The sequence below is a fragment of the Urocitellus parryii genome, chromosome 8, assembly GCF_045843805.1.
Source record: "Urocitellus parryii isolate mUroPar1 chromosome 8, mUroPar1.hap1, whole genome shotgun sequence".
Lineage (NCBI taxonomy): Eukaryota > Metazoa > Chordata > Mammalia > Rodentia > Sciuridae > Urocitellus > Urocitellus parryii.
The window spans coordinates 142886353-142914099 of NC_135538.1; the positions used below are offsets into that span (position 1 = coordinate 142886353).

A 27747-nucleotide genomic window follows, 5' to 3' on the forward strand; every position below is an offset into this window, starting at 1 on the left:
GCTGACGCTAATGATGCCATTCATCAGACGTTTTGAAAACCGATAGTCTGTGAATTTAACAGTGTATTTTCCAATTAATGTACAGCAGGGAGAGACCGGTATGTTATCTCTCTTTAGCTTGGATCATCTGTTTTTCCTGAGTGAAATATATTACTTTAAATGAATGTTAGCTAAAGGTTATATTTTCTCATACAATTGGAAAGTGCTGCTGAATGGTGGTGGGGCAGGGGAGGGGTTGTTTAGAATTGGAAATGTCAGTCAAATAATGGGATATTTTAATGGACTGTTCTTATTCAAAAAATTTAAAGTGTATCCATATTTTAATTCTTGACAGTCTAAAATATTGTGCATTTTCTTCTCTTTATAGGCATCCAGGTGAAGATTTTTCTCTCTAAATTCTGTGCCTGAAACATCAAGGATGGATTATCCCAAAATGGATTATTTTCTGGACGTTGAGTCTGCTCACAGACTCTTGGATGTTGAGTCGGCTCAAAGGTTTTTCTACAGTCAAGGAGCTCAAGGTAATGACTTGGGGAGAAAGGAGGAAAGCCCTCTGTTTACAAGCTGGTTTAATATTAACAGTGCAGGGTATAGGCTGTGACAACTTGGGCTCTGGCTCAGAAGTTCAACAATGGATATTTCTTAGTTAATAACCTCTGCCAAGCTGCCGCTGGAACTGTAGCAGGTATAGAGCAGAATAAACAAATACACACCTGTTGAATGTGGCAGAAACAATGTATCTGACTTGGGGTACAACTGCTCTTCTAAAAGCTGTGCTAGAAAATGATTTCCCCTTCTCCTGAGTCCAAAGCCTGCATTGGAAAGGAATCAGGAATGCTTTTATGCCTGGAAAATTTCAAGTTTGCAGACACTGCTGTTGATGAGATCTTAGGGCACCTTCACAGAGCTCAGGGGAGTCAGCTGGGCTAGGGGCTCTTAAGATCAGCACAGAGCTTCCACACTGCCTTAGCTATTTTAGATGATTTTAGTTAGTGCCACGGAGAATTAACAGGGTACATTCAAGGTGCAGTCAGGAACTACCCTGTGGGGAGTGTGGCTGATGTGCACATTTTCATTACCTATTTCAAGATGATCAATTAGTCTCTGTTTGTTTGCTCTTCTGTTCTAAGGTGCATTTAGAGTGTTCTGCCACCATGTTAGAGTAACAAAATAAGCTAGGGTGTTTTATAGGATCATCTGATAGGTATAAGATTTTTTAAAGCATAATTTCCATTTTCTGATGAATATTTTAATTGTTCAATCGAAGCAACCTGGTGATGGGCATGTCCCAAATGGTACAGGCGATAAATTGAGAAGGAATAAAATGGGCTTATATTTAAATAGAAAAGTCATTGAATTCTTGGAAGTCACAAAGAGAGCTGAGCTGAGCTGAGCAGAAAATTCCATGTTTATAATCCTGGCATCTTTTACTGTTATAAGATGGGGACTTCACACCAGGCACTGAAAATATTCTGTACTGGCTTTTCTTAGTGGTCTTGTGAATTGTTTTTAACTTGCTCTCAAGCCAACTTTTATGGTAACCTTGAGGGTTTGCAAACCTCCTGCTTCCATTTCTCCAGACTTCTGATAGTCCAGAGGGGTTGGGAATGATTTGGTTGATTTCCTTGGGTCAACGTGTTCATCAGAAGAGCCTAAATTAGGAAAAATGATACAAAATCTAATTTTCCTCCTTCTGGGTGGAAGGAAGCAACCTTGCTACTCTCTGCCACTAAGACATGGGAGTGTAGCTAGGGAAGGAGAAGGGACAGAGACTGGTAGAATCTCCTGCATGGTCTGAGTAACAAAGATTTTGGAAGAAGCTGCAGAGCAGAGGCTGGAAGGGAGGCTCACTCTGTCCCACAGCCTGTTCTGAATTTATACATGGCCCCATTCCTTCTGAACGGGAGGATCACATTCCCTGATGGGGTCACGCACCTGAGGGGCTCCATTGTTGGCATAGCAAGAAGGGGAACAGCAGCTAGTTATAGAGAATTAAGATGTCCACTTTTTCCTGACGTGGAGATGGATTAAACCTTGAAGGAGATGATGGGCTTCTGGCTTTTGTGGAAGGGAAGCGGGCAGGGTGTGGGAGGCTCAGAGAATTCAAGGCAGCCTGGTGGCTGACAGCAGATGGAGCTGGGGGCGGAGTGGTCAGATTGTCACCATCAGTGACTGTGGCTTAGACACCAGAGCTGGAATGACTGGAGAATGCAGGGGAGGTGGTAGCATAAGCTACTGCGGCTCCCTGGGATCCTGTTCATCCGAGGGTAATCAGGATGATGTTCCAGTTGAGGAATCCTGGATTGATTTGCAGGCGGCATTGGGGGCTGCCCAAATGTCATCCAGGCCTGTGTTTGAAAAGCTCCAGACTCCCAGAATCAGAAGTCCAGGTGTTCGGAGGTCCTGGACCCAGCTGGTTGGAGTTTTCCTTTTAGTCAGGAACACCAACAGTGGTCACCAAGCCCGCCCATCAGTGTAGGGATCCACAATTAAGAAGCAATCCATCCCATCCAGTTACTCTCCTACCACCCTGGGACAGAAACATTAGAGGCAGACCTCTCTGCAAAGTGGAGACCCTAATAATGTCTAATCCATACGTGGTTAAGAGCATTAATGAGGCAAGATTTAAAAGTGTTTAAGGCAGTGGCTGCCACGTGAGACACACTACACCTCAGCAAATCAATGGAATCAACATCCCGGCAAAGGGGCATCCCTACTCTGAGATTTCATAAGGAAGCCAGGAAATAGCCTGAGTACCCTGGCCTCTTAAATTTGATACTTATAATTTAAAGGGCCACGCTAAAGCCATACCTAACCAACGGCAAGGCCCTGAGACCAGGAAGGAGCGCAGCAGGGTGACCACCTCTTGAGAAGGGGGTAATTAGGGTGCCTCTCAGCCCACAGCAGCTCTCTGCTCAGTCAGTCTAGCTCAGGTGCAGGGGGCTGTTAGCCAGGTCAGGTAGCCCCCCACGTAATACCCTCTTCATCAAAGGTCTACCAGGACCCCGGGAGCACAGTGCAGAGTTGAGTGCCTGGAATGAGGGTGTCCACAGACCTGGTGTGGGTTTTTGCATTTTCATTTGTCCTCTCTCACTGTCACACAGCTATTTCCAATGTTCTGGTCCAATGTTCTTATAGGTATAAATACTTTTAAAGGGAAAGCAAGAAAATCTGAGTATTGTTACCTTTCCTTCCCATATGATTGCCCTTACCTCAATTTTACTTTACTTACAAATTCATGATGTTCTAGGAAAACAGCCCTTTCCATATGTTTATCCAAGGCAATAATTTCAGAACCACGCTTTTGACTGCCTCGTGGTTGTTTTATAACTTTTCTTGGAAAGTGTTAATAAGCCTTCCCCTACATCGAGGACATTCTAGCTCATTAGCATGAGGGGAATCTAGAAGGGTAAGAAGAAGAAGAAAGCCAGAAAGGAATCATCTGTCACCAGGCACATTCTCTGGGAAGTCCTTGAGATTTTCAAAGGTCAGCAATCCATCCTGGGGAATAAGCAGCTTATTCTTTTTCTCCCATCTCCATTTTTCCTTGGTTTGAACCCAAGGTTGGGAAGACCGACTGTCTCTTGGGGATTCTGCTTTCAAAAACCATGATGTGTCATGGAGAGCAGAGAACAGTCCAGAGGCTTCCCATTTGCCTCCTGTCAGGGAGGGATGCTCCCCTGATTAATTTGTGGGTGGCTCACCAACAGTCAGTCCTGTCAAGAAAGAGGAATTCTGCAAAAGTCCCCTTGGACTCAAAAGGAGAAATCTAGGGGAGGGGGCTGTGGCTCAGTGGTAGAGCGCTTGCCTAGCAAGTGTGAAGCACTGGGTTCGATTCTCAGCTCCACATATAAATAAATAAAAGAAAGTTCATTGACAAAATGATATGAAAACGGGGGTGGGGGGCAGAATCTGGAGGTTGGAGGTGCATGTGATTTCAAAGATCGGCCATGTCTCGACATCACACAGATTGAGTTGGCCCATCTTTCATGTTTCTGACAGTGAATGCTCTGGCGATGCTGAGGCTCAGAGTGGTACCATCCTGTGCCCAAAAAATAAAGACAGGACAGAAGCAAAACACCGATCTCAAATTCCCACACACGCAACTTTAGACTCAAGAGTTAGGTAGTGAACAATTGATCTTGGACAGAGGTCCTATCATAAAATCACAAAATTAGCATCATGAGATTGGGGGTTGAACATGACCCATCAGTAATGCTCTGGGGCCCCTCCCTAAACTAAGGGAAACCGAACTGTGAGGACAAGATCCAGCTCCCAGGGCTGTGTTTTCAGTAAGCCCCTGGGTTATGCTGGTAAACACCGAAGGTTGAGAAAAATGATTATGGGTCATCAGCCACTCGCCTTCCAGACTATGGGCCCAGCCTACACAGCACCTTCTTCCTCCGGCAGCTAATCATCAATGCTAAATCTCAGGCCCCATCCCCAGTCTGGAGACTCAAAATGTGCATTTTAATAAGTTCTCCAGGTAATTTATGTTGCAGTTTGCAAACCAACGAGTGTATCCAGTGCACATCCGAAACACCTAGGGAGTTTTACAATCTCGAAGCTAGAGTCCCACCGCAGTCCAGTTGAAGCAGCATCTCTGGAGTTGAGGACCACGATGAGGAGCCCTTTAATTGCCCCCAGGTGGTTCCAGTGGACAGCCAGGTTTGAGAAATTAGGGGCCTCCTGTTTTATCACAAAAGAGGTCTCATCACATCATGTGGCTGTCCCGATCCTTCTCTTTTAAATGAATCCAGGCCATTGGAAAGGGACAAATGGACTTTAACCCCCCCAAAATAAATAAATAAATAAGAAGAAGAAGAAGATGCAGAGTGTGGGCATACTTTACATATCCATTGTATTTGTTCAGTAACTCCTCAAAGAAACTTGGGGAAATAGGAATTGCAGTATTATGTGCATGTTACAGATTAGAAAGCCTAAGATTGACAACATGAAGAATCTTGAAAAGGTCTACACGTCTGGACAGCAGCAAAGCTAGGATTTGAATTCCAGCACATCTGATCCCAAAGCCCTAGCTAAGTTGTACAAGTACCTTGGGCTACTTGTTGGGTGGAGGCACATTTTCAGCCAGCCATTTTCAGGGTGATAAATCAACTCTGTGGGCTGGCAGAGTAACAATGGGGACCCTATCACATTTTCCAAGATCACGATGCTGGGGCTCAGAGTGGCACCGCCCTGTGCCCAAATCACGCAGCTTATAAAGAGAGGACACAAGCAAAACCCCGATCTCAACTTCCCACACCCCTGCTCTTTCCACTGAACTAAGTTGTTTTTTGTTTTTTTTTTTTTTCCCCTCTAAGACCATCAATAACACTGGACATTTAAATTGCCTCCTCAAGGGAAAATACATTAAAAGACAGCCAATTGACTAAAGTCCCTAAGCATCAGATTTACAGCTCCTGACAACAACACCCTCCCCTGCTTTAAAAAAAAAAATCATTTTACATAACTCTTGGCATTAGAACCAGGCACCCTCGTCATTGTTACTTGTCAGAATGTCTCTTCTACATTGTCTTGTTCCACAAAGGAAAGTGCCAGTTTTGACAGCTGATGAGCGCTGCGGTGAGCAGCTCACATGCTCTCGGGTTGTTTTTGGAAGTAGAGAGGAATTCACCCAAACCCCTTCTCCCCACCATGTTCCCCCAACCCTCCCACCTCCACCCTTGGCCCAGCCTGTGAAATCTGTCAGAACAGCTGGCTTCCGAATCTTCAGCTTTGAGCTAAATGAACTCTAAACCTAAGCTCTACGCCCCTGGGACTTCTTCACTTGGCCCCAAGAGACAAAGACATTCCGTTCAGTGGTGCTCAATTAGTAGCAAATCATTAACAGCAGTCTCAGGAACAAGGATGGCTCCTCTCCTCTCCTTTCCTGTGCTGAATGCAAGACCCAGCCCCAATGTCACCTCCTCTGTGAAGGTCATCTGATGCTTCTCCCACGGTGTTCTGTTCACACCTACATTCTAGCCTTCTCTTGTCACAGTGGACAATGCCACTTATAATCCATTTTGTCTCCACCACTGACTAGATGCATGAGCTCCCACAGATAGCTGTGCCTCTATAAACCTCTGGTTCCCATCAAAACAGGTGTGAGGCGAGCTTCAAGTCCACAGGGACGTTGGAGAATTAAGGGAGACATGCCTGCGAAGTGCTTGCTACATTATCTGTCCTTATTGATTTAGTCATCAAGACTGTTATTTTATTGCTACTTAAGTGTCTGTTACCTCATCCATGGTAACCTCCTTGTGCACCATTTTCTGGGGAACCAGTGTCACCCAGTGCACAGTAGAGGCACAGGTTTATCCACCGTATGTCTCTATTGAATGATGGAATGAAAGCAGAAACCTGCACTTACGGAAAGAAACTCTGGATTCAGAAAAAGGACTTCAGGATTCTTGATTTGGGGAACAGAACCTCTGAATACATTTAGAGAATCAAAAATCTTCAGCTGAGAATAGAGACTGCATAAGGCTGAAGGGAGGGAGATATATATAAAAATGTGGTTCAAATACAGAGAGAGAGGAAATGGGTGAAAGTCATCAACCACTTCATTTCCTAGTGAACAGAAGAAATCCCTTTCAAAATCCAAAGGGAAAATAAAATACAACAAAGGGAATATTGGAATGTTACTGGAAGAAATTTGACATTTTAAAACAGACTTCTAGGGGGCCCATGAAGTCTCTTTAATATACGATAGTCTGTGATGACTGGGTTTTTATTCTGCCTAGAAATAGTCACGGGATAAATGGCCACACAACTCTCACTGTGATGAACTTAACGGAGATGGATCCAAAAGCTGCTCTGAACCTGTCCTTTCCCTTCCCTCTCTAGACCTTTCTTCCTAGCCCAGTCCACCCACTTGTGGCCAGTTGACCCTCAGATCAGCCACACTCTTGTTTCCAGCCATGCTCAGTGGAGGAGTCTGTGGGTACCACTGAGACTCTGCATTGGGAACACCATGAGTGGTCCCTGAAGCCCATCCATGGGGCCATCTTCCTTCTCTGTCCCTGTCCCGAGACCTCATGTCATAGCTTCATATCTGCACCTGCAGGCCTTATTAATTGAGTTATTAATTGATCGGAATTACTTCATTGTATTTTGGATCCTTTTCTTCCTTTCACCCTCATGATCCACTTTCCACAGAAGCCCAGAATCCCAGGACCTGGCCAGGCAGGTGGAGGCCTAGGTACCAACATCGTAAGCACCAGGAGTGCTCAGAGGACCAGTGATCCCAAGGCAATTTGGTTTGGGGCTTGATTGGATTGTAAACTTCTCTATTCATCAGTCTAATGTCCTCCCACCTGCCCTCAGGCTAGGACAGCACAACAAGGTTGGCCACATCTCCTCAGAGAGATGCACTTCCTTTATTTTTGTGGGTTCACGAGCCAACTAGTTTGTTTACATGTGATCATACAATTTTCTAGACCTTTCTCTGAGAAGAGCTTCCAAGAACAATTTTCAAAAATAGATTCCAGTCTTGTTTTTAGGATGCCTTAGCCATTGTCCTCAGCAAATTCCTGGTGTTTGGTTTTTAGGGGTTCTCTTTTTCTTTTTTTTTTTTCTTTTTTTAATTCTATAGCTCTAGCCCCGAAGCTCCGTGCTGTGCTTCACTTATGGACCACAAAGTAGCGACAAGCCCCCTCCTAACTTCCCACACATTCCATTTTAGACCTCAAGTTTCTCCTCCCCAGGCTCTCCAAACCTGTGTTTAACACAGGGAACACTCTGTCCAAAAGAGAGAATGAAAGTAAATCAAGAGGGAATATGTCGTAGATGGCGCATAGAGGACCATGAGCTCCAACCCTGACTTCCGCAGAGTGCCCAGGGACAGGGACAGTTCTTGCACACCCAGGAGCACTCCTGATGCTTACGATGTTGGTACCTTGGTCTCCATCTGCCTAGCCGGGTCCTGGGATTCAGGGCTTCTGTGGAAAGTGGACCATGAGGGTGAAAGGAAGCGAAAACCATGAGAGGTTGAGAGATGAGAGGAGGAAAAGGATCCAAAATACAATGAAGTAATTCCGATCAATGAATAACTCCTACGCCCCCAGGAGGCATATGAGAGAGAGGATCAGAGTGCAGCCCACACTGCGCCAGCATCAGCCCTGACCCAATTAGCATAAACAATGCACAGGTGCTCGGAAAAATTTTCACTCCTCATTTGCCCAAACAAATCTGTTTCTGGGGAAAAAAAAAAAAAAAAAAAGATCTTTCAGTGCCACCCTCTGTGCCTGTGCTAGCAGAGGCATCAAAATTCCCTTGTGGCCAATACCATTTTCAATGTTTAAGAATGCCTCAATAAGCAACTAGAATCACACACTTATACAAAGCCTCTGAATGAACATTGGTGTTGAATCGGAAAGCTAAAGTCCTAGGACTGAACAGAGAGTCTATCCTCAAGATCCACGTGTCTTTTGCCAATTAGAAAAGCAAACTGAGGAGACTTGTAAAGGTTTTGGAGGGCGAAACCAAGCCTACACCCCTATTTGCCTTTTTTATAGTTACTTTCCATGCCTTTCGAAATACATTTGAAATTTTACAAAGTTAACAGTTATGGCACCTACAAAATCGGAGGAGTTAGGATTGAAATAGTTGCTGGCATTGGCTGAAAAATGTCACAGTGTTTTGGAATTTCAGTTGCAGAGTCACATAGCTCTGAGTTCAAACTATGATTTCTACTTTCTAATATGCGAGGTTATGCAAGGTGATCTCCTTTTTCCTCATTTTTCACATTGGCATGCCAATAATGAGAAGTTCCTAACCCAATATTGAGGCTTAAATGAAACAAAATAGCATTTTGCATGAACTCTTTTATTTGAATAACATATTCATTTTATTGTTTTAGGAAAATGTAAATAGAGGGCTGGGGTTTTGGCTCAGTGGTAGAGTGCTTGCCTAGCACATCTGAGACACTGGGTTTGATCCTCAGCACCACATAAAAAAAAATAAATAAAATAAAGGTATTGTGTCCAACTACAACTAAAAAAAATTAAAAATAGAAAATATGTAATTGGCATATAAAAATAGTAGCTAGCACCATATTTAGGGAATACTGCTTAACACAAATAGTACAAGGAAAAGTAGGCTGATCAAATCCATTTAAATAAAAACATTAGGTCAATAATATTAATAATATAATAATAAGTGACAGCTTTGTATAAAAGTAATATGGGAATGTCTAAAGTTTGGGAATACTAAACAAATGAGTGTAAAGTACTAAGCAAATATCAAGCCCTTACTGACTGTTTAATAAAAATTAGTACCTATCTTACTTAAGCTTAAATTTGATCAAGCCGCAGAGGAAAACAGTAGGGCACGAGCTTCCCCAAGAGAGACCTCCTTCCTATCTGATCTCTTCTCTGATGCCATTCATTCCTAATTCAAAGTTCTAGGCCCTTTGAGAACGTGAGACAATCTTAAAGCACAAGAAAAAAAAAAGCAACACATTTCTTATTTTAAAATTAAATGACCCAACAAACCCCTAAATCTCTTCCTGGGTAACATTAGCTAAATCATGCTGATTTCCTATGAATGTTCAGCAAATTCTAGTTTATCAGAGACCAAGGTGTTTCTAAGTTGGCCTCCAAGAAGAGATGACAATTAGCTTGCATTTCAGTTTCAGTTAGACAGTAGAAGAAAATCTCCTGGGCAGCGTGAAATGGTACGTGATAAGGCATGGATTATGAGGAGCAAGATACATTGGGGAGACAGTGCGTGCTGCATTCACTATGAGCAGACTGAGAGGTGACACTGCCAAGATGCAGAATGACAAGAGACCAGAATAGCAGGTGGAAGCCCCAAGCGTGCACAACCTCCCCTGCTATACCAGGGAATTCCACCGAAGAGTCTGGCACAGAGATCAGTGGTCAGGGCTATTTCTAGGAAGGTCAGAGATATGGAGGATAACTGGGGGAGTAAGAGGAGAACCAGGAGAACTCCAGCTAACCACCACAGTGATCAAAACAAGAGGGCAATGTAGCTTGGAAAGGCAGGTGCTGAGCGAGTGAATTCAGAAGGGGAGAGGTCCTGGAAATATTAAGCAGATTCTTTTTTTATTCGTTTTTATTTTTTATTATTTATTTTATTTTATTTTTTTGTAGTTGTAGATGGATGGCATGCCTTTATTTTATTTGGGTATTTTTTTATGTCATGCTGAGTACCAAACCCAGTGCCTCCCATGTCCAAGGCAAGCCCTCTGCCACTGAGCTATAACCCCAGCCCCATAAGCATATTCTTTCCAGGTGCTGTATAGGGAGGGGAGAGGGGTTCCTTCAAATGATCCTGAGATGTTAGGCATAGTCACACTGGAGAAAAGATAAAGCTGCTCACCCAGAGTGGGAGCCTAGGAAGAGAATCAAGATGAGGGGACTCAACTGAGAACCTGCCAAATTTAGAGGCCCTATGGAATATCCACAGGCTACCAGCATGGAGTAAGTTTTTGGGTCCAAAACTTGGTATAGAGACCATGGAAAACCATCCAAGATTTCCTATATGCCTTGGTGATTACTAAAATGATTTCTTTTTAATTTTTTAATTTATATATGACAGTGGAATGCATTACTATTCATATTCACATACAGAGCACAATTTTTCATAACTCTAGTTGTATACAAACTATAGTCACACTGATTCATGTCTTAATACATGTACTTTGGATAATGATGACCATCATATTCCACCATCATTTCTAACCCCATGCCCCCTCCCTTCCCCTCCCACCTCTCTGCCCTATCTAGAGTTTGTCTATTCCTCCCATGCTCCCCCTCCCTACCCCACTATGAATCAGCCTCCTTATATCAGAGAAAACATTCGGCATTTGGATTGGCTAACTTCACTTAGCATTATCTTCTCTAACTCCATCCATTTACCTGCAAATGCCATGATTTTATTCTCTTTTTTTTACTGAGTAATATTCCATTATGCACATATGCCACATTTATTTTATCCATTCATCTACTGAGGGACATCTAGGTTGGTTCCACAGTTTCACTACTGTGAATTGTGCTGCTATAAACATTGATGTGGCTGTGTCCCTGTAGTATGCTGTTTTAAAGTCCTTTGGGTATATACAGAGCAGAGGGAGAGCTGGGTCAAATGGTGGTTCCATTCCCAATTTTCCAAGAAATCTCCACACTGCTTTCCATATTGGCTGCACCAATTTGCAGTCCCACCAGCAATGTATGACTGTACCTTTTTCTCCACATCCTCACTAACACTTATTGTTGTTTGTCTTCATAATAGCTGCCATACTGACTAGAGTGAGATGAAATCTTAGAGTAGTTTGTATTCGTAATAGTTGCCATTCTGACTGGAGTGAGATGAAATCTTACAGTAGTTTTGATTTGCATTTCTCTAATTGCTAGCAATGATGAACATTTTTCGTATATTTATTGATTGATTGTATATCATCTTCCAAGAAGCATCTGTTCAAGGACCTAGGAATAAAACCAGAGACCCTGCGTCTAAAAGAAGAAAAAGAAGGCCCTAATCTCCATCATGTGGGTTTAGGCCCCAACTTCCTTAATAAGACTCCTTTGTCGAAAGAATTAAAGTCAAGAATCAATAAATGGGATGGACTCAAACTAAAACGTTTTTTCTCAGCAAAAGAAACAGTCTGTGAGGTGAATAGAGAGCCTACATCTTGGGAGCAAATCTTTACTCCTCACACATCATCAGCTACAGCACTAATCTCTAGGGTATATAGAACTCAAAAAGCTAAGCACCAAAAAACCAAATAACCCAATCAATAAATGGGCCAAGGAATTGAAATGATTTCACTAAGATGTTTTGATTTTGCCTTTGTGTATGTACTTCCACTGAGTTTTTAATTTTTCTTTCATATTATTTAAAGGACTGGGAGATCGTTTAAAGGAAATATTTTCTAAATTAAAAACTTTTCCTATGAATTCAATATCTTTTCCCTAGCACTAGTACTTAAAATTAATAGTTCGTTTTACATGTGTACATGAACTAAATGTTTGCAGTTACCAAGATTATTTGAAATTTGGACTCATGTTTTCAATAAGCAGCAACATTCTAAATTATCACTTATGAACTCATCTAAAGAAACCAAGTTTTCCAAAACCTCGGGGCAACTCCATCACAGTATAGGACTATACCTTGCCACAGAATGTTGCCAAGGAAGAAAAAACAAGAGATATGATTATAGCTGGTTTAAACTAGACCTTGCTTGGACCTCTGTTCTGTGTAGTGGATTATGTACTTTTTTTGTGACCAAACTTAAATAGGTGACAGGCCAACAAGAAAACCAGTTGGCTTAGCCCCATTTTATCATCATCTTTGAAAAGTGAGAACACATTCCTACATCATACCGCAGGACTGTTGGACATGGACCCCACATCCATGCTAGCTCAGCAATCCGGATATGTATGCTGGGACTGAGGAAGGAAATGAGGGTGAGAAGAGGCTTGCGTGTGTCAGGGACTTCGTATTTGTTGTTTAACTTGATCCACACAAAGGAAATTTATGGACTACATGTCGTTATCTCCATTTACACATGTTCCAGTAATCCAGTGACTTCCCAAGGTCACACACAGCTATACCAACTGAGCCAGAAGTAGGACCCTGAACTTTCCCATTCTCACTACATCTCACGGTCCCATATTGCATCGGAGACCATGGCAATGCTAGCAACGACGTCATAAGCAACATATGGAGACACACAGATGTTCATGAGTCGCCACATGCTCAAAGGTAGAATATCCCAATGTTGTGAGACAAAAATATGGCAAAAGAATCATTTTATGTACTCATGCTCTTAGGGTAAGCTTCTTAAAGAGATATTTTGTCTTTCACTTGGGAAACCACCAGGATGGAGTGGTGGGGGCCTTTGCTTTAAACTGCAGGGCATGTGACTTGCTTACAAAGATAATCTTCCCTAGTCCCCATCATGGATTCATACTTGCTTTTTCTTCTCTATGTGGAACATATGATCATTACAGAAATTTTTTTTAAAATAGAGGCAAACAGCAAAGTAAAGCTCAATTAGACCCATCATTTAAAATAGGTACTTCTTTACAACCTGATGAATAATTTTACATTCTTTTTTATACATGTGGACACACATCTGTATATTTTTAACTCCATTAAAGCTCCTTATATTTAGTATCTTTAGTTTTTTTCTGTCTTAATTTTAAAAAAGAATAAATAATAAAAATTCTTCTTACTTTGGGGCTCTTGATTCTAACTAATGCATGAAATAATCAAAGAGAGTGGTCAATGTAGCTTTAGTGTTACCCCAAGGGTGACTTTGTCAGCTGGGTTGATGTCCCCGGATCTGTTCTGATATTGGTCACTAGACACAGTCTCTGACTGACATCTTGTGATCTGACACTGTCATCAGCCCACCTGTTGAGAACAATAGACTACAAATACAGTGTCTACCTACTCTACCTCAGCAGGTCTTCCCACCTGGGGAATTTTCATATTTCCTCCTCCACAGCCACAATATGCTTTTTTTTTGAGGAGGGGAGCTACCCAGAGATTGAACCCAGGGGCATTCAACCACTGAGCCACATCCCCAGCCCTATTTTGTATTGTATTTAGAGACAGGGTCTCTCCGAGTTGCTAAGCACCTCACTTTGCTGAGGCTGGCTTTGAATTCGATATCCTCCTGCCTCAGCCTCCCGAGCCACTGGGATTACAGGCACATACCAGCCACATATATTTTTATTCTTGTTTTAGATAGAAATGGTATTTTATTACCTGCCATGAGCAAATTTCTAGGTCTTTCTCTTATTTCATTGAACAGTATAATCAAAACAATAATAGAGCATTAGAACTAGAAGTTACTTAATTCAACTGGCTCATTTCACAAATGATAAAACTGAGCTTCAGGAAAGGTAGGCAAGGCAAATATCGTTTATTAGATGCCTAACATACCAGAAGCTATGCATGCTTATTTCATTCGAGACCACAAACTTACATGTTCGATATCACTGCCCTCAATTCATATGGAATTAAAGCTTAGAAGGATCAGGAAACTGAAGTGGTGGAGCTAGGATTCAAACATCTGTCGTTCTGACAGCACAGCTTTCCTTGGGTGATCCTGCCTTTTTGTGCCTGTGTGTGGGGGAGTGACTTACTAAATCAGACAGCTAGATGGTTGCAGGGCAGGCATCAGAAAGAACCTAGTCTCATGCTCTCTTAAGTTCACATTCACATCTCCTGCAGTCTGTACGTAGGACTCAAATGGTACTCAAGTCTACCACCTTGACCTCTGGGGTTACTCTGCAGTCAACCAAGTCCAGCAGATTGCCACCCAAAGACATTTCCAAGTATATGCCATCTTCTCATACATCGAACTTGAACTAGAAATGTTAGAACCTTTCGTTTTAAACTATGTCAGTTAATTAACATCTATATGGAAAATCAACCCTGTAGAAAATACAAAATCAAAACAAATAATTTTATTATTATCTTCACTATTCAATGAGGCTGGGAAAATGACTTGTGTACCTTAACCAGGCAGGTTCAACATCCGAATAATAGAAAGCAGCTTGGGTTTAGGTCTAACTTAATTCAACATGCAAAGCTTGAAGCAGTTTCCTTTTCTGCATCTAACATGTTTTAGCAACCAGCCCTCAGCCACTCTGCACAGCATCTACTTTAAGAAACTGGGAGAAAGGAAGCAATGAACATTTGCTGCCCGCCCACAATTTGTCAGGGTCTGTGTTTTACATTTATTATATAATGTTTTATCCTCCCAAAGCCCAGTGAGAGACTTCATTTTATTTCTAGTTTGCCTATAACTAAACCAAAGCTTAGAGAGCTTTTTTTTTTTAACAAGGTCTAAGAAGTATTAAGTTTGGGAATTATGCCAAAGATTAATTTCACAGCCACAGAGTTACTTGAAACTGGCTAGCAATAATAGCTTTAAGACAGTAAATCTCTATCAAGAATTTCCATTGCCAAACACTTCATAAGGATTATGTATTTAAATTCTTAGAGTGACCCTACCATGTAGGTCCTGTGTTCACAGCATCTTACAGATGCAAAAGAGGTAAGTAGTTTCATGAAATCACACAACTAGTAAGTATGGGATGTGGATGCCAACTCAGGAGGAGTAGTCTTAGCCTGCGCTGCCATCCAGAAGTTCCTATTATCTAGAAAGAATGCAATATCCTCATTATCTTGCTTATACATTCATACCAAGTGAAAATTACTAAGTGACACACAGTTGACAGAGATAAAGAAAGAGGAAGATACTGATTCTCCTAGGGCTGTTGAAGCAGGCATGGGGATAAAAACATTTTAGCCCTACAGGGTGGGCACAGTTTGGACATGCAAAGATGGGGAGGAGAAGATAAAGAAAGATTTTTCACTGGGGAAAAAAGAATTCCTTGGTCACTTTCGTTTTCTTTACCATCTTCTCTCTCTTGAAATGTATCAACTTATCCATCAAACTGGTTAAGATCTGGGTTTTCTGGTACATAAGGATGACATCTAAGGATTTATTTTTGATGCTCTGAGTCCATTGAGAACCTGTAAATATTACTTATTTATTGATGCCTCTCATATTACCCCAAAACTTAGTGGCCTAAAACAGCAAACACTTATTATCTCATGTCTTTTGTGAGTCAGAAATTTGGGAGTATCTTAAGCTAGGCTATTCTGGCTCAGGGTCTGAGATGACAATCAGGATGTTGGTTTGGGCTGCAGGGACCTTCAGGCTTGACCAGGGATCCCAAGGTGGCTTATGCACATGGCAGGGGGCCTTGGTTCCTGGCTATATGAGCCTCTCTGTAGGCTGCCTATGGGTCCCATCACATTGCCTAGGGAACCCAAAAGCAAGGGACCCAAAGGAAGAGCAAGACACAAGCTACAGTATTTTTGTGACCATCACTTCTATCATATCCTTGTGGTCACAAAACCACCCCTGATTTAATGTAGGAGGGAAATTCACAAGAGTTGGGGGTCACTGAGGGCCATTTTGAAGGCTTTTAGAAAGCACGTAAGTCTTTTAGGGAGTAGAAATGTTTCAAAAGGCAGAGAAAATACAATTCCTGTATTTAGGGTTTGTTAATATGTCTCATATCAATAAGCAGTTTTTAAATTGGGCACAATGATGCCTAGATCAAAAGGTAGTCTATCTGGGAGAGGGTGGCCAGGCCAACATTGGCCTAGCAATGACTAGTCTCACACTCATTATAGTCAGGCATCAATTCAAGAAAAGCTAGGTAGTTGAGCCTTAAAGAAGAGTCAGAGCAAAGTCACCACTAGAGCCATATCTTGTTACAGGAAATGGGGCTGCTCTGAATGCCCAGATATGGAACTGTCCCTTTGGGAAGGCCCCTTCTTCTGTATCATCTTGCACAAACTCTACCGTTTCTTGTCCTAGTCACATAGACTAGGATGCGAATTGTGCTCCCTTGAGTTGTGTAACAGGGAGACGGGACTCCAGGGGCAGAAGGAACACTGTGCACCTGGAATCCAGGCAGCAATGGTAAAACCAAGGCAACCACCCGCTCTCCTTTATGCACACCCACAAAATTGGCCAGATGTAAGAGAGGAATAATATCAGAACTCTTCTTTAAGTGGACAGCTCCTTTAACGGTAAATTAAGCCCAGAGAACAAAGATATACCAATAGCAGCTCCTCAGATGGTTGGTTCTCTAGCAAAATAGGTGTATGAATAGACAAGAAAACCATTCTAGGATCTGTGCTCTAAATTTAGTTGTGATTAAAAAGCCAGTCAAAAAACATTTTTTTGGCATATTTTTGAGAAACCTATTTAGATATGCAAGTTACTAATGTAGGTTGGGTTGGTATTTTGCTTAATAGCATTCATCCTCATCATTTACATTTTTATATTTTCTACGTGAATGATTTTCAACACCATCACTGTGATTAGCGCCAGCCTACTGGGCTTAATTGTGAGGTATACAAGTTCTTATATTTCTAATTCATGTCAGATATGCAAAATCATGAAATATGCTTCATCTGTATCGCATAAATTCTTAACTGTTTCATTAAAATGCACCAAAATCAAGTTTTTCTTTTCTTTTCTTTTTTTCTTTGGTGTGAGTGGGGGAGGGTACCAGGAATTGAACCCAGAGGTGCTTAACCACTGAACCATACCCCAGGCACTTTTTTTTTTTTTTTGCTTTGAGACAGGGTCTTGCTCAGTAGCTAAGAGCTAAGGCTGGCTTTGAACTTGAGATCTTCTTGCCTTAGACTTCTGAGCTGTTGGGATAACAGGCGTGTGCCACCACACCTGGAAGAATCAATTTTTAAAGAAAAATTCCAAGTCTTGCAAATAAATTCAGGACAGACTACTCTTAATATCAGTGTTGTATTTGTTCAATGTCTGTAGAAATGAATACCTGATAATGACAAATTTTCATAAAAAATTTTTATAAAGGAAGGAAGGGTAGGATATCCTCTCTCATCTTAGAAAACCCTCCTAAATAGAGAGGAATAAATAGGTTTTTACTAGTGCTTTTTAACTTTTAATGGAAATCAGTTAAAACTTACGGAAAAGTTGTAAAAATAAAATAGTATGAAAAACACCTAAATGACCCTCCCTGTTGAGGGCATTTTACCTGATTTGTTCTCTCTTATCTGTCCCTATCATTCCCTGCATCTCTACTCTCTAGAGTAAAAAATATTGGAGGTGGGGGGGGAGACTGGAGACATAGCTCAGTTGGTAGAGTGCTTGACTTGCATGCACAAGGCACTGGGTTCAATCCCCAGCACCACAAAAAGTAAAAATAAAATTGTGTGTGTGTGTGTGTGTGTGCGTGTGCAGGCGCAAGTGCGCGCACGCATTTCTGGGCTATTGTGGCCTTTGATTCCTAATACTTGAATATGCATTTCCTAAGAATGTGGATCCATGACCACAGCACATCTGTTAACTGCAGAGAATCTGACATTCACATTTTAATTTGCATTTCATTTTGTAAGTGGGTGTAGTCATGTCTTTTAGAGTCCTTTTTCTACTCCAGGACTGAATCCAGTCTAAGATCAGTCCCGTCTAAGATTAGGGGCCAGGAGAGTCCAGTCTAGGCTCAGGTCTGTTTGACCTTTGCCTTCTTTAATCTGGAACATCTTTACACCCTTCATTTGTCTTTTAGGATTTTGGCATTGTGAACAAATACAGTTCTTCTCCTGATTTTTAGTAGACCACTCCTAACTTACCTGATAATTTATCATGATCAGGCTCAAGGTCAGGCATTCTAGGCTGAAATAGTCTAGAGATGACATTGTATACTTCTCTAGATGTCACATTTGGAGATGCCTAACAACCAACCATCTGTCCTTCATTGGAGATAATTTGCATTGCCCAAGTGACATGCTGTCCTATTTCTACTTTGAAACTAATAAATGTGTGGGAGGAAATTTTAAAGCCATGAAAGTATCCTGGTCATCATCAAAATTTCCCCCTAGGTTTAGCATCCATTATTGGTTCTTGCTTCTTCTTTACTGTGATGGGTGCACAATGATGATCCTTCCAATTCCTGCACCACCTCCATGTTGGTGTAAACCAGGGTAAGCCAGGGTCTGCTTCTGTCCTGCACATATTTCATTTATGTACCCATTTTTCCTTTCCAGTTTTTATCCATTCATTATCAGATCTCATAGTGCCTGTTTTTATTGACTTATTTTTCATTAACAGACTTCATTGGTTTTTGTTCAAATTGTCCCAGATTTGGCCAATTCAAGCCTCTTTGAGCTGGCATGTCTTCTCATGACACATCACCTTCATTTTGACCCTTAACAAGGCATAGCAAGAATTCCATTGTCATCATTATTTTTTTATTCCTTACATCACTACCAATTCAGTTATTTTATTATAAAATTAATACATTGGTAATGAGGCTTGGAATATTTAAATATCATGGCTATCAGAGATAGGTATGAGGATAGCCTAAAAATAAGGAAGAAGAAAAAACACCACAGAATTGATGTATAACCAATGTGATCCTGCAATTTGTACACCTGGAAAAATGAGAATTCATACCCTATTTGAATCAAATGTATGATATGTCAAGATCATTGTATTGTCTTGAGCAACTAATATAAAAAAGAATTTGAGAAGAGTGGATTATTGATAATCCAAAGATGGCCCAAGTTACTAATAAATTATTTTCATTAATTAAATTTGTTATTACATTATGGTTTTACAATATTTAGTGCTTATTTTAAATGCAATAATTCTCAAACTGACTTGGGGATTTTAACAATGCTGGAAGCTTTTTACAAAACTGAAGTTTTAGTGGTATAGATCATATGTATATCATTTCCCATGCATAAATACAAAATGTGCAACCTGAACTTTTACAAAAGTAATCAGCTTTCTTAAAAAGTACAACCCCCACACAGATCAAGATAGAGAATATGTCCACACCCCACATTGGTTCAAGACAGTTTCTCTTCCACCACAGCATGATAGCTTTGCTTATTCTTCAACTTCATGTAAACGAACTCATGCAACATGAAATCTTTTAGAAATGGCTTCTTTCATTCAAGAGTATGTCTAAGAAGATTCATCTGTGTTGCTTCTTAGAGCAGGAGTATTTTATTTTCATGTGAGGATATTACACTGAGGATATTACAATTGTTTTATATGCTTCTCCTGCAGATGGCCATTTGAATTATTTCCAATCTGGGGCCATGAAAAGTACATCTTCTATGAACATGCTTGACCACATTACAGGACACACGTAGGTTTATTATGTAAACATGAAGTCTTCCAAAGTGATGTTACAAGCTCATATTCCCATCGGCAATATCTGAATGTTCCAGTTCTTCCACATCCTGACCAATACTTGGAATGGGATGAGTTTTAAATGTTAGCCCATGTAGGCTAAAATTTCAATATCCATTTACCTCCAAGGAATAACGCTGGCCATCTTTTCACATGTTTTTTGGACACCTGGATATCCTCTTCCTATGAAGTGGGCTCTGTCAAGTCTTTTGTCTATTTTTTTTTTAAGCTAAAGAGAAAGAGAAAGGAATAAAAAAAAAGAGGAAATCTCATGAAAATGGAAGGAAGATCAGCAGAATAGAAGCAGAGGACCAAAGGGGAGTAGGAAATAACTAGGAAATGAAGTTTACCAAATTATTCTATGACCATGTATAAATATATCAGAGTTCATTCCAATGTTGTATATGATTATAAGGCACCAATTTAAATAAATACATAAATAATAAATAAATAAATAACAAATAGAGGAAAATATCTGTTTCAGGCTTGCACTTTTGTTTTCCACTCACATGATGTTGTCATTTTCAAAAAAAAAAAAGTGCATATATGAGCAAAAGGGTATTTTCTGTATTCTCCTGTTATCTCTTTAATAGTTATAGGATCCACAGTGATAGCCCCTATTTGATTTTCCGATACTGGTGAGCTGTATCTTCTCCTTTTATTTTCATTAGTCTTGCTACAGGCTAATCAATTTAATTGATTTTTTAAAAGATAGGATCTTTTGCTTCATTTATTTCTACTGTTTTTCTATTTTCAATGCCATTGACTTCTGCATTTATCTTTATTAATTTCTTCCTCCCACTTGCTGTGGATTGTTTTCTCCTCTTTTTCTAAATTCCTGAGGTAGAAATTTAAATTATTGACTTAGGACCTTTCCTTTAATGCTATAAATTTCCCTACCAGCTCTATTTGAGCTAAATCCCACATATTTCAAATTTCACATTTCTGATGAGGTCTTCTGATGAACAGAAGTTCTTAGTTTTAAGGATATCTACATGTCTACCTTTATGTTAGTAGCTTTATTTTGTAACATTTAAAAAATCACTGCAGAGGTCATTAGAAGTAGAAGCTCTGTTGTTTATCTTCCACATGTGTACCCTTGATCCATTTGGAATTGGACTTTGCATATGGTGTGAGGTTGGGAGCAAGACTGATCACTAGGAGTATCCAAGTGACTGAGCACTATTTATGAAAATTGCATTCTTTCCCCACTACATTGCAGGGGACTCTTGTCATGGTCATGTAACTGTTCATATATGGGTCTATTTTTAGGTTTTCACTCTCTTCCACTGGTCTATTTATCTTACATTCTTTTTGCATTCTACCCCTTTATAATGTCTTAATATCCTCTACTGTCAATCCTACAAGCTTATTCTTATTTGCCAAAATTGCAACGGCTAGTCTTCTCCCTTTGCAATTTAATATACATTTTAGAACCAGTTTTTTCAATTAAAAACAGCTGAGATTTGAGGAATTGCAGGAATTCCATCAAATCTGAAAGTCAATTTGAAGAGACTGACATCTTAAAATTATTGTTTTTTTCAATCCAAGACCATGATCAGGGTATCTTTACCCCACTCCCCATTTTTTTAGTTCTTCTTAATTTTTTCAGCAATGTTTTATACTTTTTCACATACAGGTATTGCTCATTTTTTGTCTATTTGTAGGTATTTGACGGTTTTGGTCCTATATAAGTGGTCCTTCTTAATCTTTATTTTCTAATTTTATGAAGATGTTGAAACAAAAGTGATATTTTACACTAGCATTATATCCAGTGACATTGTAAAATTTGCTTAATATTTCTAATAAGTCTGCGTATTATTTTCTTTTTTTAGTCTGTGTATTCTTGAGGATTCTATAAGTGCATGACCTTAACAGATACAACTAATAACAATTTTATTCTTATTTTCCAAGCACTTTATCTGTTAAATTTCTTTTACTTGCATTATCTCTCTGGCCAAGACCTGTTTCATAGCACTGAACAGAAGTGATGAGCATGGTCATTTCGGGAAGACTTGAAAATCTAAATGTACATACAGGTCTCATCCCTCAAATTCTGACTCAGAAGGTTCAGGTTGGGGGCCTAGAAAATCCACATTTTATAAGTATCCCACGTGATTCTGATGTTAGGGTGTCCTAGAAACACACTTTGAGCAATATTTTTAAAGGATATCTTTTACTCATCTGAAGAATTTTCTTAATAAGAATGAAGTTTTATGCTCTTATTTTTTTTCTCATCTTCTCCTCTCTGTCCTCTTCCATGTCAGCGATGGATTTATACCATCTTACTTTTTTCAAGTACTCTTTTGTACAACTTCTCTTTCCCTTGCTGTATCTCTGGAAATAATATGTATGTAAGAATCCAGAGTTTTAAAATTATGATTGACTTTAGAAAAGAGGGAAAAATATCTTTTTTCCTAGGCCAGCAATCATATTTCAAAAAGAAAAAAGTAACCACATCTGGAAGGAGTTGAGATCGTTGAATTCTATCCTTTTGATATACACATTTGCATCCACACCAGCAGACATAAAATTTTAGGTGCTGTCATATGACTGGAACAATCTGTGGGGACAGAGTAGATTATAAAGGATGCAGTTACATAAAACAGACTTGGATAACAGGAGATCACTTGTGAGAAGTGCAGATACCATGTGATCAATTACAAATTAAAGGAAAAATGTGTTTTCTTGGATGGACAAAGTATTCCATGGATATTTATGAAAAGGAGTAGAGATACAAAAACAGCTACAAATGGTTAGGTATTGAAACTAGGAAGAACATTTAAGATTATAGTATTGACCCTTGCATTTTCAAAAATGAGGTGCCTGAGCCCCATCCTGGCAGATGACTTGCAATGTACTTGATGAGGCAGTGGCAAAATGTTGGGATCCCTGATTCTACCCCAGATTCTTCCCCTGATGTCACCAAACAAATATTTTATAACATGAAGTCACGAATGTGAAAGGAATACCAGAGGATAAAGAATATGGTCATATACAGACAAGCCCACAAAAGTGAGTCCTTCATATGAGATACAAGGAAAAGGACTGACTCTGCAAAGGAACTGTTAGAAAGAACTAAAGAAAGAGGTGAGAAAAGGGGGCAAAGTGAAAGCAAAAAAAAACAAAAAATAGTTGAAAGAGAAGAAATAAATTAAGGAAGCCAAGAAATGGAAGATATAATCAGAAATGAAAAAGTGATAAAAGAATTCCAAAGCATGAAGAAAGATATAGTATTGTATTCTGTTGTCAAAACATGTTAATCTGGAATTACAAAATAAATAACAAAATAATAATCAAATAACAAAATAATTTATAATGAAATAAAATGAAAATGAAAGTGCCTTTAAACTCCTCTAAAGAGGGGTTAACCTAAAGTGGTAGCGATATTAACTTCCTAATCCTCTAAAATGTTAAATGAATGAGAATCAGAAATTCAAAGGTGTATTTCTCTATATTAAGAACCATGATTTCATAAAATCAAAGAAACACTGGAAAATCTAAGGCTAGTTATTCCTTCAAATGGCTTTGTCATTTTTCTAAAGACTGACTAATAAATGAAAATTCTAGTACCAGAAAATTCCAAGCATTTTGAACAAGGAAATTAGCACTGCACTGATTCAGAGTTAAGATTAATACAGTATTCAGAATTGTTTGAGTTTATTTCCTTACTTTTTATACTTCCTAAATAACATAAACTCAAATGTTGTAATTACAATTTGGATTTACAACCTTAGTAGTCATCTAAAAATATTAACTTTCATAGTTCATTTGATTAAAACAATGATCTTTCTTGTTTCCTCTTGGAATTGGAGGCATCCATTTTTAATTTATGTTTAACAAAGAATAAATGTGATATAATGATGAGGCGTATTTAAAATATTTTAAATGTCACATTTAAAATATGGACAGCACACCAAATACATATACTTAGAAAATCAGTATACACTCATCCTTCCATATCCATGGGCTCCTATTTTAGTTAACTTTTTGTCTCTGTGACCAAAATACCTGACAAAAATAACTTAGAGGGGAGAAATTTATTTGGTCTCACAGTTTCAGAGGTTCAGTCCACAGTCATCTGACTCCATAACTCTGAGTCCAGGGTGAGGCAGCACAGCGTGGTGGAAGGGCATGACACAGGAAAGACGCTCAGGAAATGGTAGCCAGGATGCAGAGAGCAAAAGTACGCCCCCAGTGACCTACGACCGACCTCTCACTACACTCTGCCTATGTTAACCACCCAGTTAATCCACATCAATGGATTAATCCACTGATTAGGTTACAGCTCTCATAATCTCATCATTTTGCCCCTTTTCATTGTCTCACACCTGAATTTGGGGGGAACATCTCATATCTAAACCATAACAGTTCCACATCTATGAGTTGAACCAACAGTAGATCAAAAATATTGGGGAGGGGAGATACATCTGTACTGACCATGTATAGACTTTTTGTTCTTGTCATTGTTCCCTAAATGATACAGTATAACAACTATTTATATAACTCTTGCACAGTAGGAGGTATTATAAATAATCTAGAGATGAGTTAAAGCATATGAGTGGAAGTATATAGATTCTCGGCAAATACAACACAATTTTAGATAAGGGACTTGAACATCTGAGGTTTTGCGGGGGGGTCCTGGAATCATTAAGGAGATAGGATTTGAAATCAGGAAGACGTGGATTTGATCCCCCAAACTTAACTACTCATTCGTTATGTAATCTGCCTTTACCCTCTTTTTTCTCTCCGTCTCTTCTTCCTTTCCTTCTCTTCCTTCCTTCAGAATCACTTGCTGAGCATTTACTAGGTACTGGGTTCATGTCTTAAATACATCCTTAGGGAGAGCATGGAAAGTTTATAGGGAAGAAACGGAGGTGTGCCATTGGAGCACAGGTGCAGATGCAGGAAGCAGCCAGACTTGGGGCAATTCCCAGTAGACTAGAAGAAAGTATGGTAAGTAAGGATGAAAAGACAGATTAAAGTCATGTTGCTGAAGACCCCAAATGCCAGGGTGAGCACTTTCAATTAACATGCAGAGAACTCTCTAAGAATTAGAAATCAAGTGGCTAAAGGAGTTAACCCAGTACTGGAAGGATATGGGAGGGGAAATCTTTGAGAGGAACAGATTACTAAATACTTCAAAGAAACCAAGAAAGAGATGCAATGGAAAGACAGGTGCTGATGGTCTTTTAAGTTAATCTTGGTTGAGAGATGAGGATGAAAAGGTGAGGGTGCAACTTGCCACTGGAACTGGGAGTAAGAATTGGAGCTGGAGGGGCCAAGAATCCTATGGCAAGATTAAGCAGAAGAGCAAGGAAATAGTATGGTCGAGAAACAGCGGAAAGGTCAAAGGCAGATAAATTTTTCCAAAGATGGAAGGTTACTATGCACATGTGAGGTCAAGAGACCAGTGAAGAGAGACTGAAGATTGCAAGGCAAAGGAAGCCAAGATGGGGGAGAATTGACAGCTGAAGTGGAGAGGGAAGGCTTGCTGAGCCAAAGGAACATTTTTCCTTTGGGACTGAAGGGCAGGACTTCACAGGGAGATTACTTTTGCAGCAGGGAGGAAACCCAGGAAGGGTAGCCGAGCACTCCAAGTGAGCACTTATTAGATAGAAAAGTGGCAACATCAGGGCACCAAAGGGCCAAGAAACTGAAGTTACAGAAAGATGAACATAAAAGAGTTTTTACTCCATCAATAGATTCAATGGGAGCATCACAGGGGTCTGATTCACACCCCAGAAAACCTTTATGGTTCTTCTCTTATGCTGCTGGGAGGGTGGGGCAGCAGTACCATTGTTCAAAGAATTGTAAAATCCCTTTGATCCTCACCTCTCCTTCAGAAACAATGGCACAGGGTTGTAGAGACTACAGGTCCATCCCAGAGACCAGGGTCTGTGCTATATGTGACCAAGTAAAGAGAAGGTTGAAGGGCAAAATGAATGGGGACTTATGGACAGATAAATACAAACTAGAAGAAGTTAGTAGCTGTGTCGGAGGACCACTCCATCCTGCCTGAGTAAGTCTAGTCCACAAAGTATCAGTTCTAGAAACTTTACTGCCAAACTGTTCCCAAACTTGTGTACACTTTCCCTCCAGCCCACACCTGCAAGTTGTAAGGGATAGAAAAGAGTGGCTGAGGAATTTCAGATCTGGTTCTCTCTCTGTTTGAGCTCCTGGTCTGGAGCAGAGGGCACCCCTGGTCACAATGCCCTCCTCCATGACCAAGGGACCAGGGCTGGCACTGCAGGAGTGATGACAGCAAGCAGGCAGCGGCCAAAGCTGGGCCCAAAGGCCCGCATCCCACACTAGAGGATCCTGAGGGTTAAACAGAGCACAGTGGGCACTGGAAAAGCAGAGTAAGTGCCTTGGCGGGAGAGGGCACAGTGCTGACTGGGCATCTTTGCCTTAGAGTCTTTCCTTTCGCATTAGCCTCTCGGTGGGTGCCAACGCCTGAAACTGGGGCTGCGGGCAGGAGGCAGGGTGTGGGTCCTGACCACTGACCCCTTGCCCTGTGCTGGGAGGGGACTCAGGGGGAGCCCCCTGCACCAGCCAGCCAGGGACAGCCAGGTCTCTGCTCCAGTCCACGGATCCTTAACGGATTTTCTTTCTCTCCCTTCACCCTTTTCTCTCCTTTGCTCTCCTTCTTTCTCTCTCCCTCTTTTTTCCTTTTCCCTCTCTTTTCCCTCCCTCCCCGTCCCCCTTCCCCTCCTCTCCCCTCCCCCCTCCCCTCCCCCCTTCCCTGTGTGTGAGCCTCTTCCTCTCCCCTCCTCCCCTTTCCGCCTGTCTCCCTCTCTCTCTCCTCTCCTTCTCCTCTCAGCTCGCCGGGCGACCCTGCTCCTGCCTCCCACATTAATGGCGGCATCTTCGGAGGACGATATAGACCGGCGGCCCATCAGAAGAGTCCGCTCCAAGAGCGACACTCCGTACCTCGCGGAGGCCAGGATCTCCTTCAACCTAGGGGCAGGTAAGGACGCCCCCTCGCCTGCCGGGCTCTGCCACCCGGCTGGTCCCTGGCTTCCCTCCAGCCGCTGGCTCAGCCCCCCCGCCTCCCGCTGTCCCCTGGCGGCCGTGCCCTCCCCGCCCCCGCCTACCCAGCCGGGCGCTGCTCTCTGCGCTCTTTGTGTCGCCGGTGTGCGGAGGGCGTGTGCGTGTGTGTGCGCCCGCGTGAGTGTGTGTCGCAGGGGTGGGGGAGGGGTGCGTGGAGCCCTGCATCCGCCCGGGAGTCACACACGGGCTCTCCCCTTCCAGGAAGAGAAGAAAGTGTTGTCAGCGCTAACAATGACACTGGGAAGCCCGGGCTGGTGGGGACACCGGTGCGCTGGCTGGCTGTGGGCGGAGGGGCTGGCGAGGCTCGCCGGCGGGGCTGCTGCTACCGCGTGGAACTTGTTGTTGGTGACATTCAGACTCTGGTGATTTGGATGGGTGGATGCCACCGCGGCGGTGCTGGAGTGGGGAGAGGGGGCGGGGCTGACCCCGGGGGGGGGGCAGAACCTTCTCCTGGCACCAAGCGACTGGCAGGCCACGTGGTGGTCGTCATAAAAGCGTGGGCTACAGGAGGCACGTTGGGTGACTTGACGCTGTCATGGGAACTGGTGCTGCAAGTGGCCCAGGTTGAATTAGGTGGAAAGGGTAACTGGGGTGGAGGAAGGGAGAGCAGGGGGCAGGGGAAGAAGGAAGGCAGAGGTAAGGAAAGAGGGAAAGAGGGGAGGAAGGGAGGAACAGGAGGAAAAGAGAAGCCAAGAAGGGAGAGAGGGCAGCAGAAAGCAGAGCCAGAGATTCAGAGTGGAACCTGCCTCAGTTGAGTCCACTCAGGTTCCCTAACAGGAACCCCAGAGTCTGCTGCTGTGCCCAGCTCACCCCCTGAGCCAGCTGCTCACTGCTGAGAAGAAGTTATCCACCACTAACTCCTCGGTGCTGCCTCTTCTGATAACTCCTAAGCCTCACCCCTAGCTGTGTCTTCTCCTCTCCAGGGTCTCCTGTTAATTCAGTGA

General features: G+C 41.5%; 1 protein-coding gene across 1 annotated transcript; it reads left to right on the forward strand.

Moving 5' to 3' along the window:
- The first annotated feature begins 418 nt into the window (after positions 1–418).
- Positions 419–27747, forward strand: LOC144256509 (phosphatase and actin regulator 1-like). The gene is made up of 4 exons (XM_077801553.1): positions 419–521; positions 26574–26720; positions 27005–27165; positions 27727–27747. The coding sequence occupies exons 1-4, from the start codon at positions 419–421 to the stop codon at positions 27745–27747; spliced, it is 432 nt and encodes a 143-aa protein (XP_077657679.1).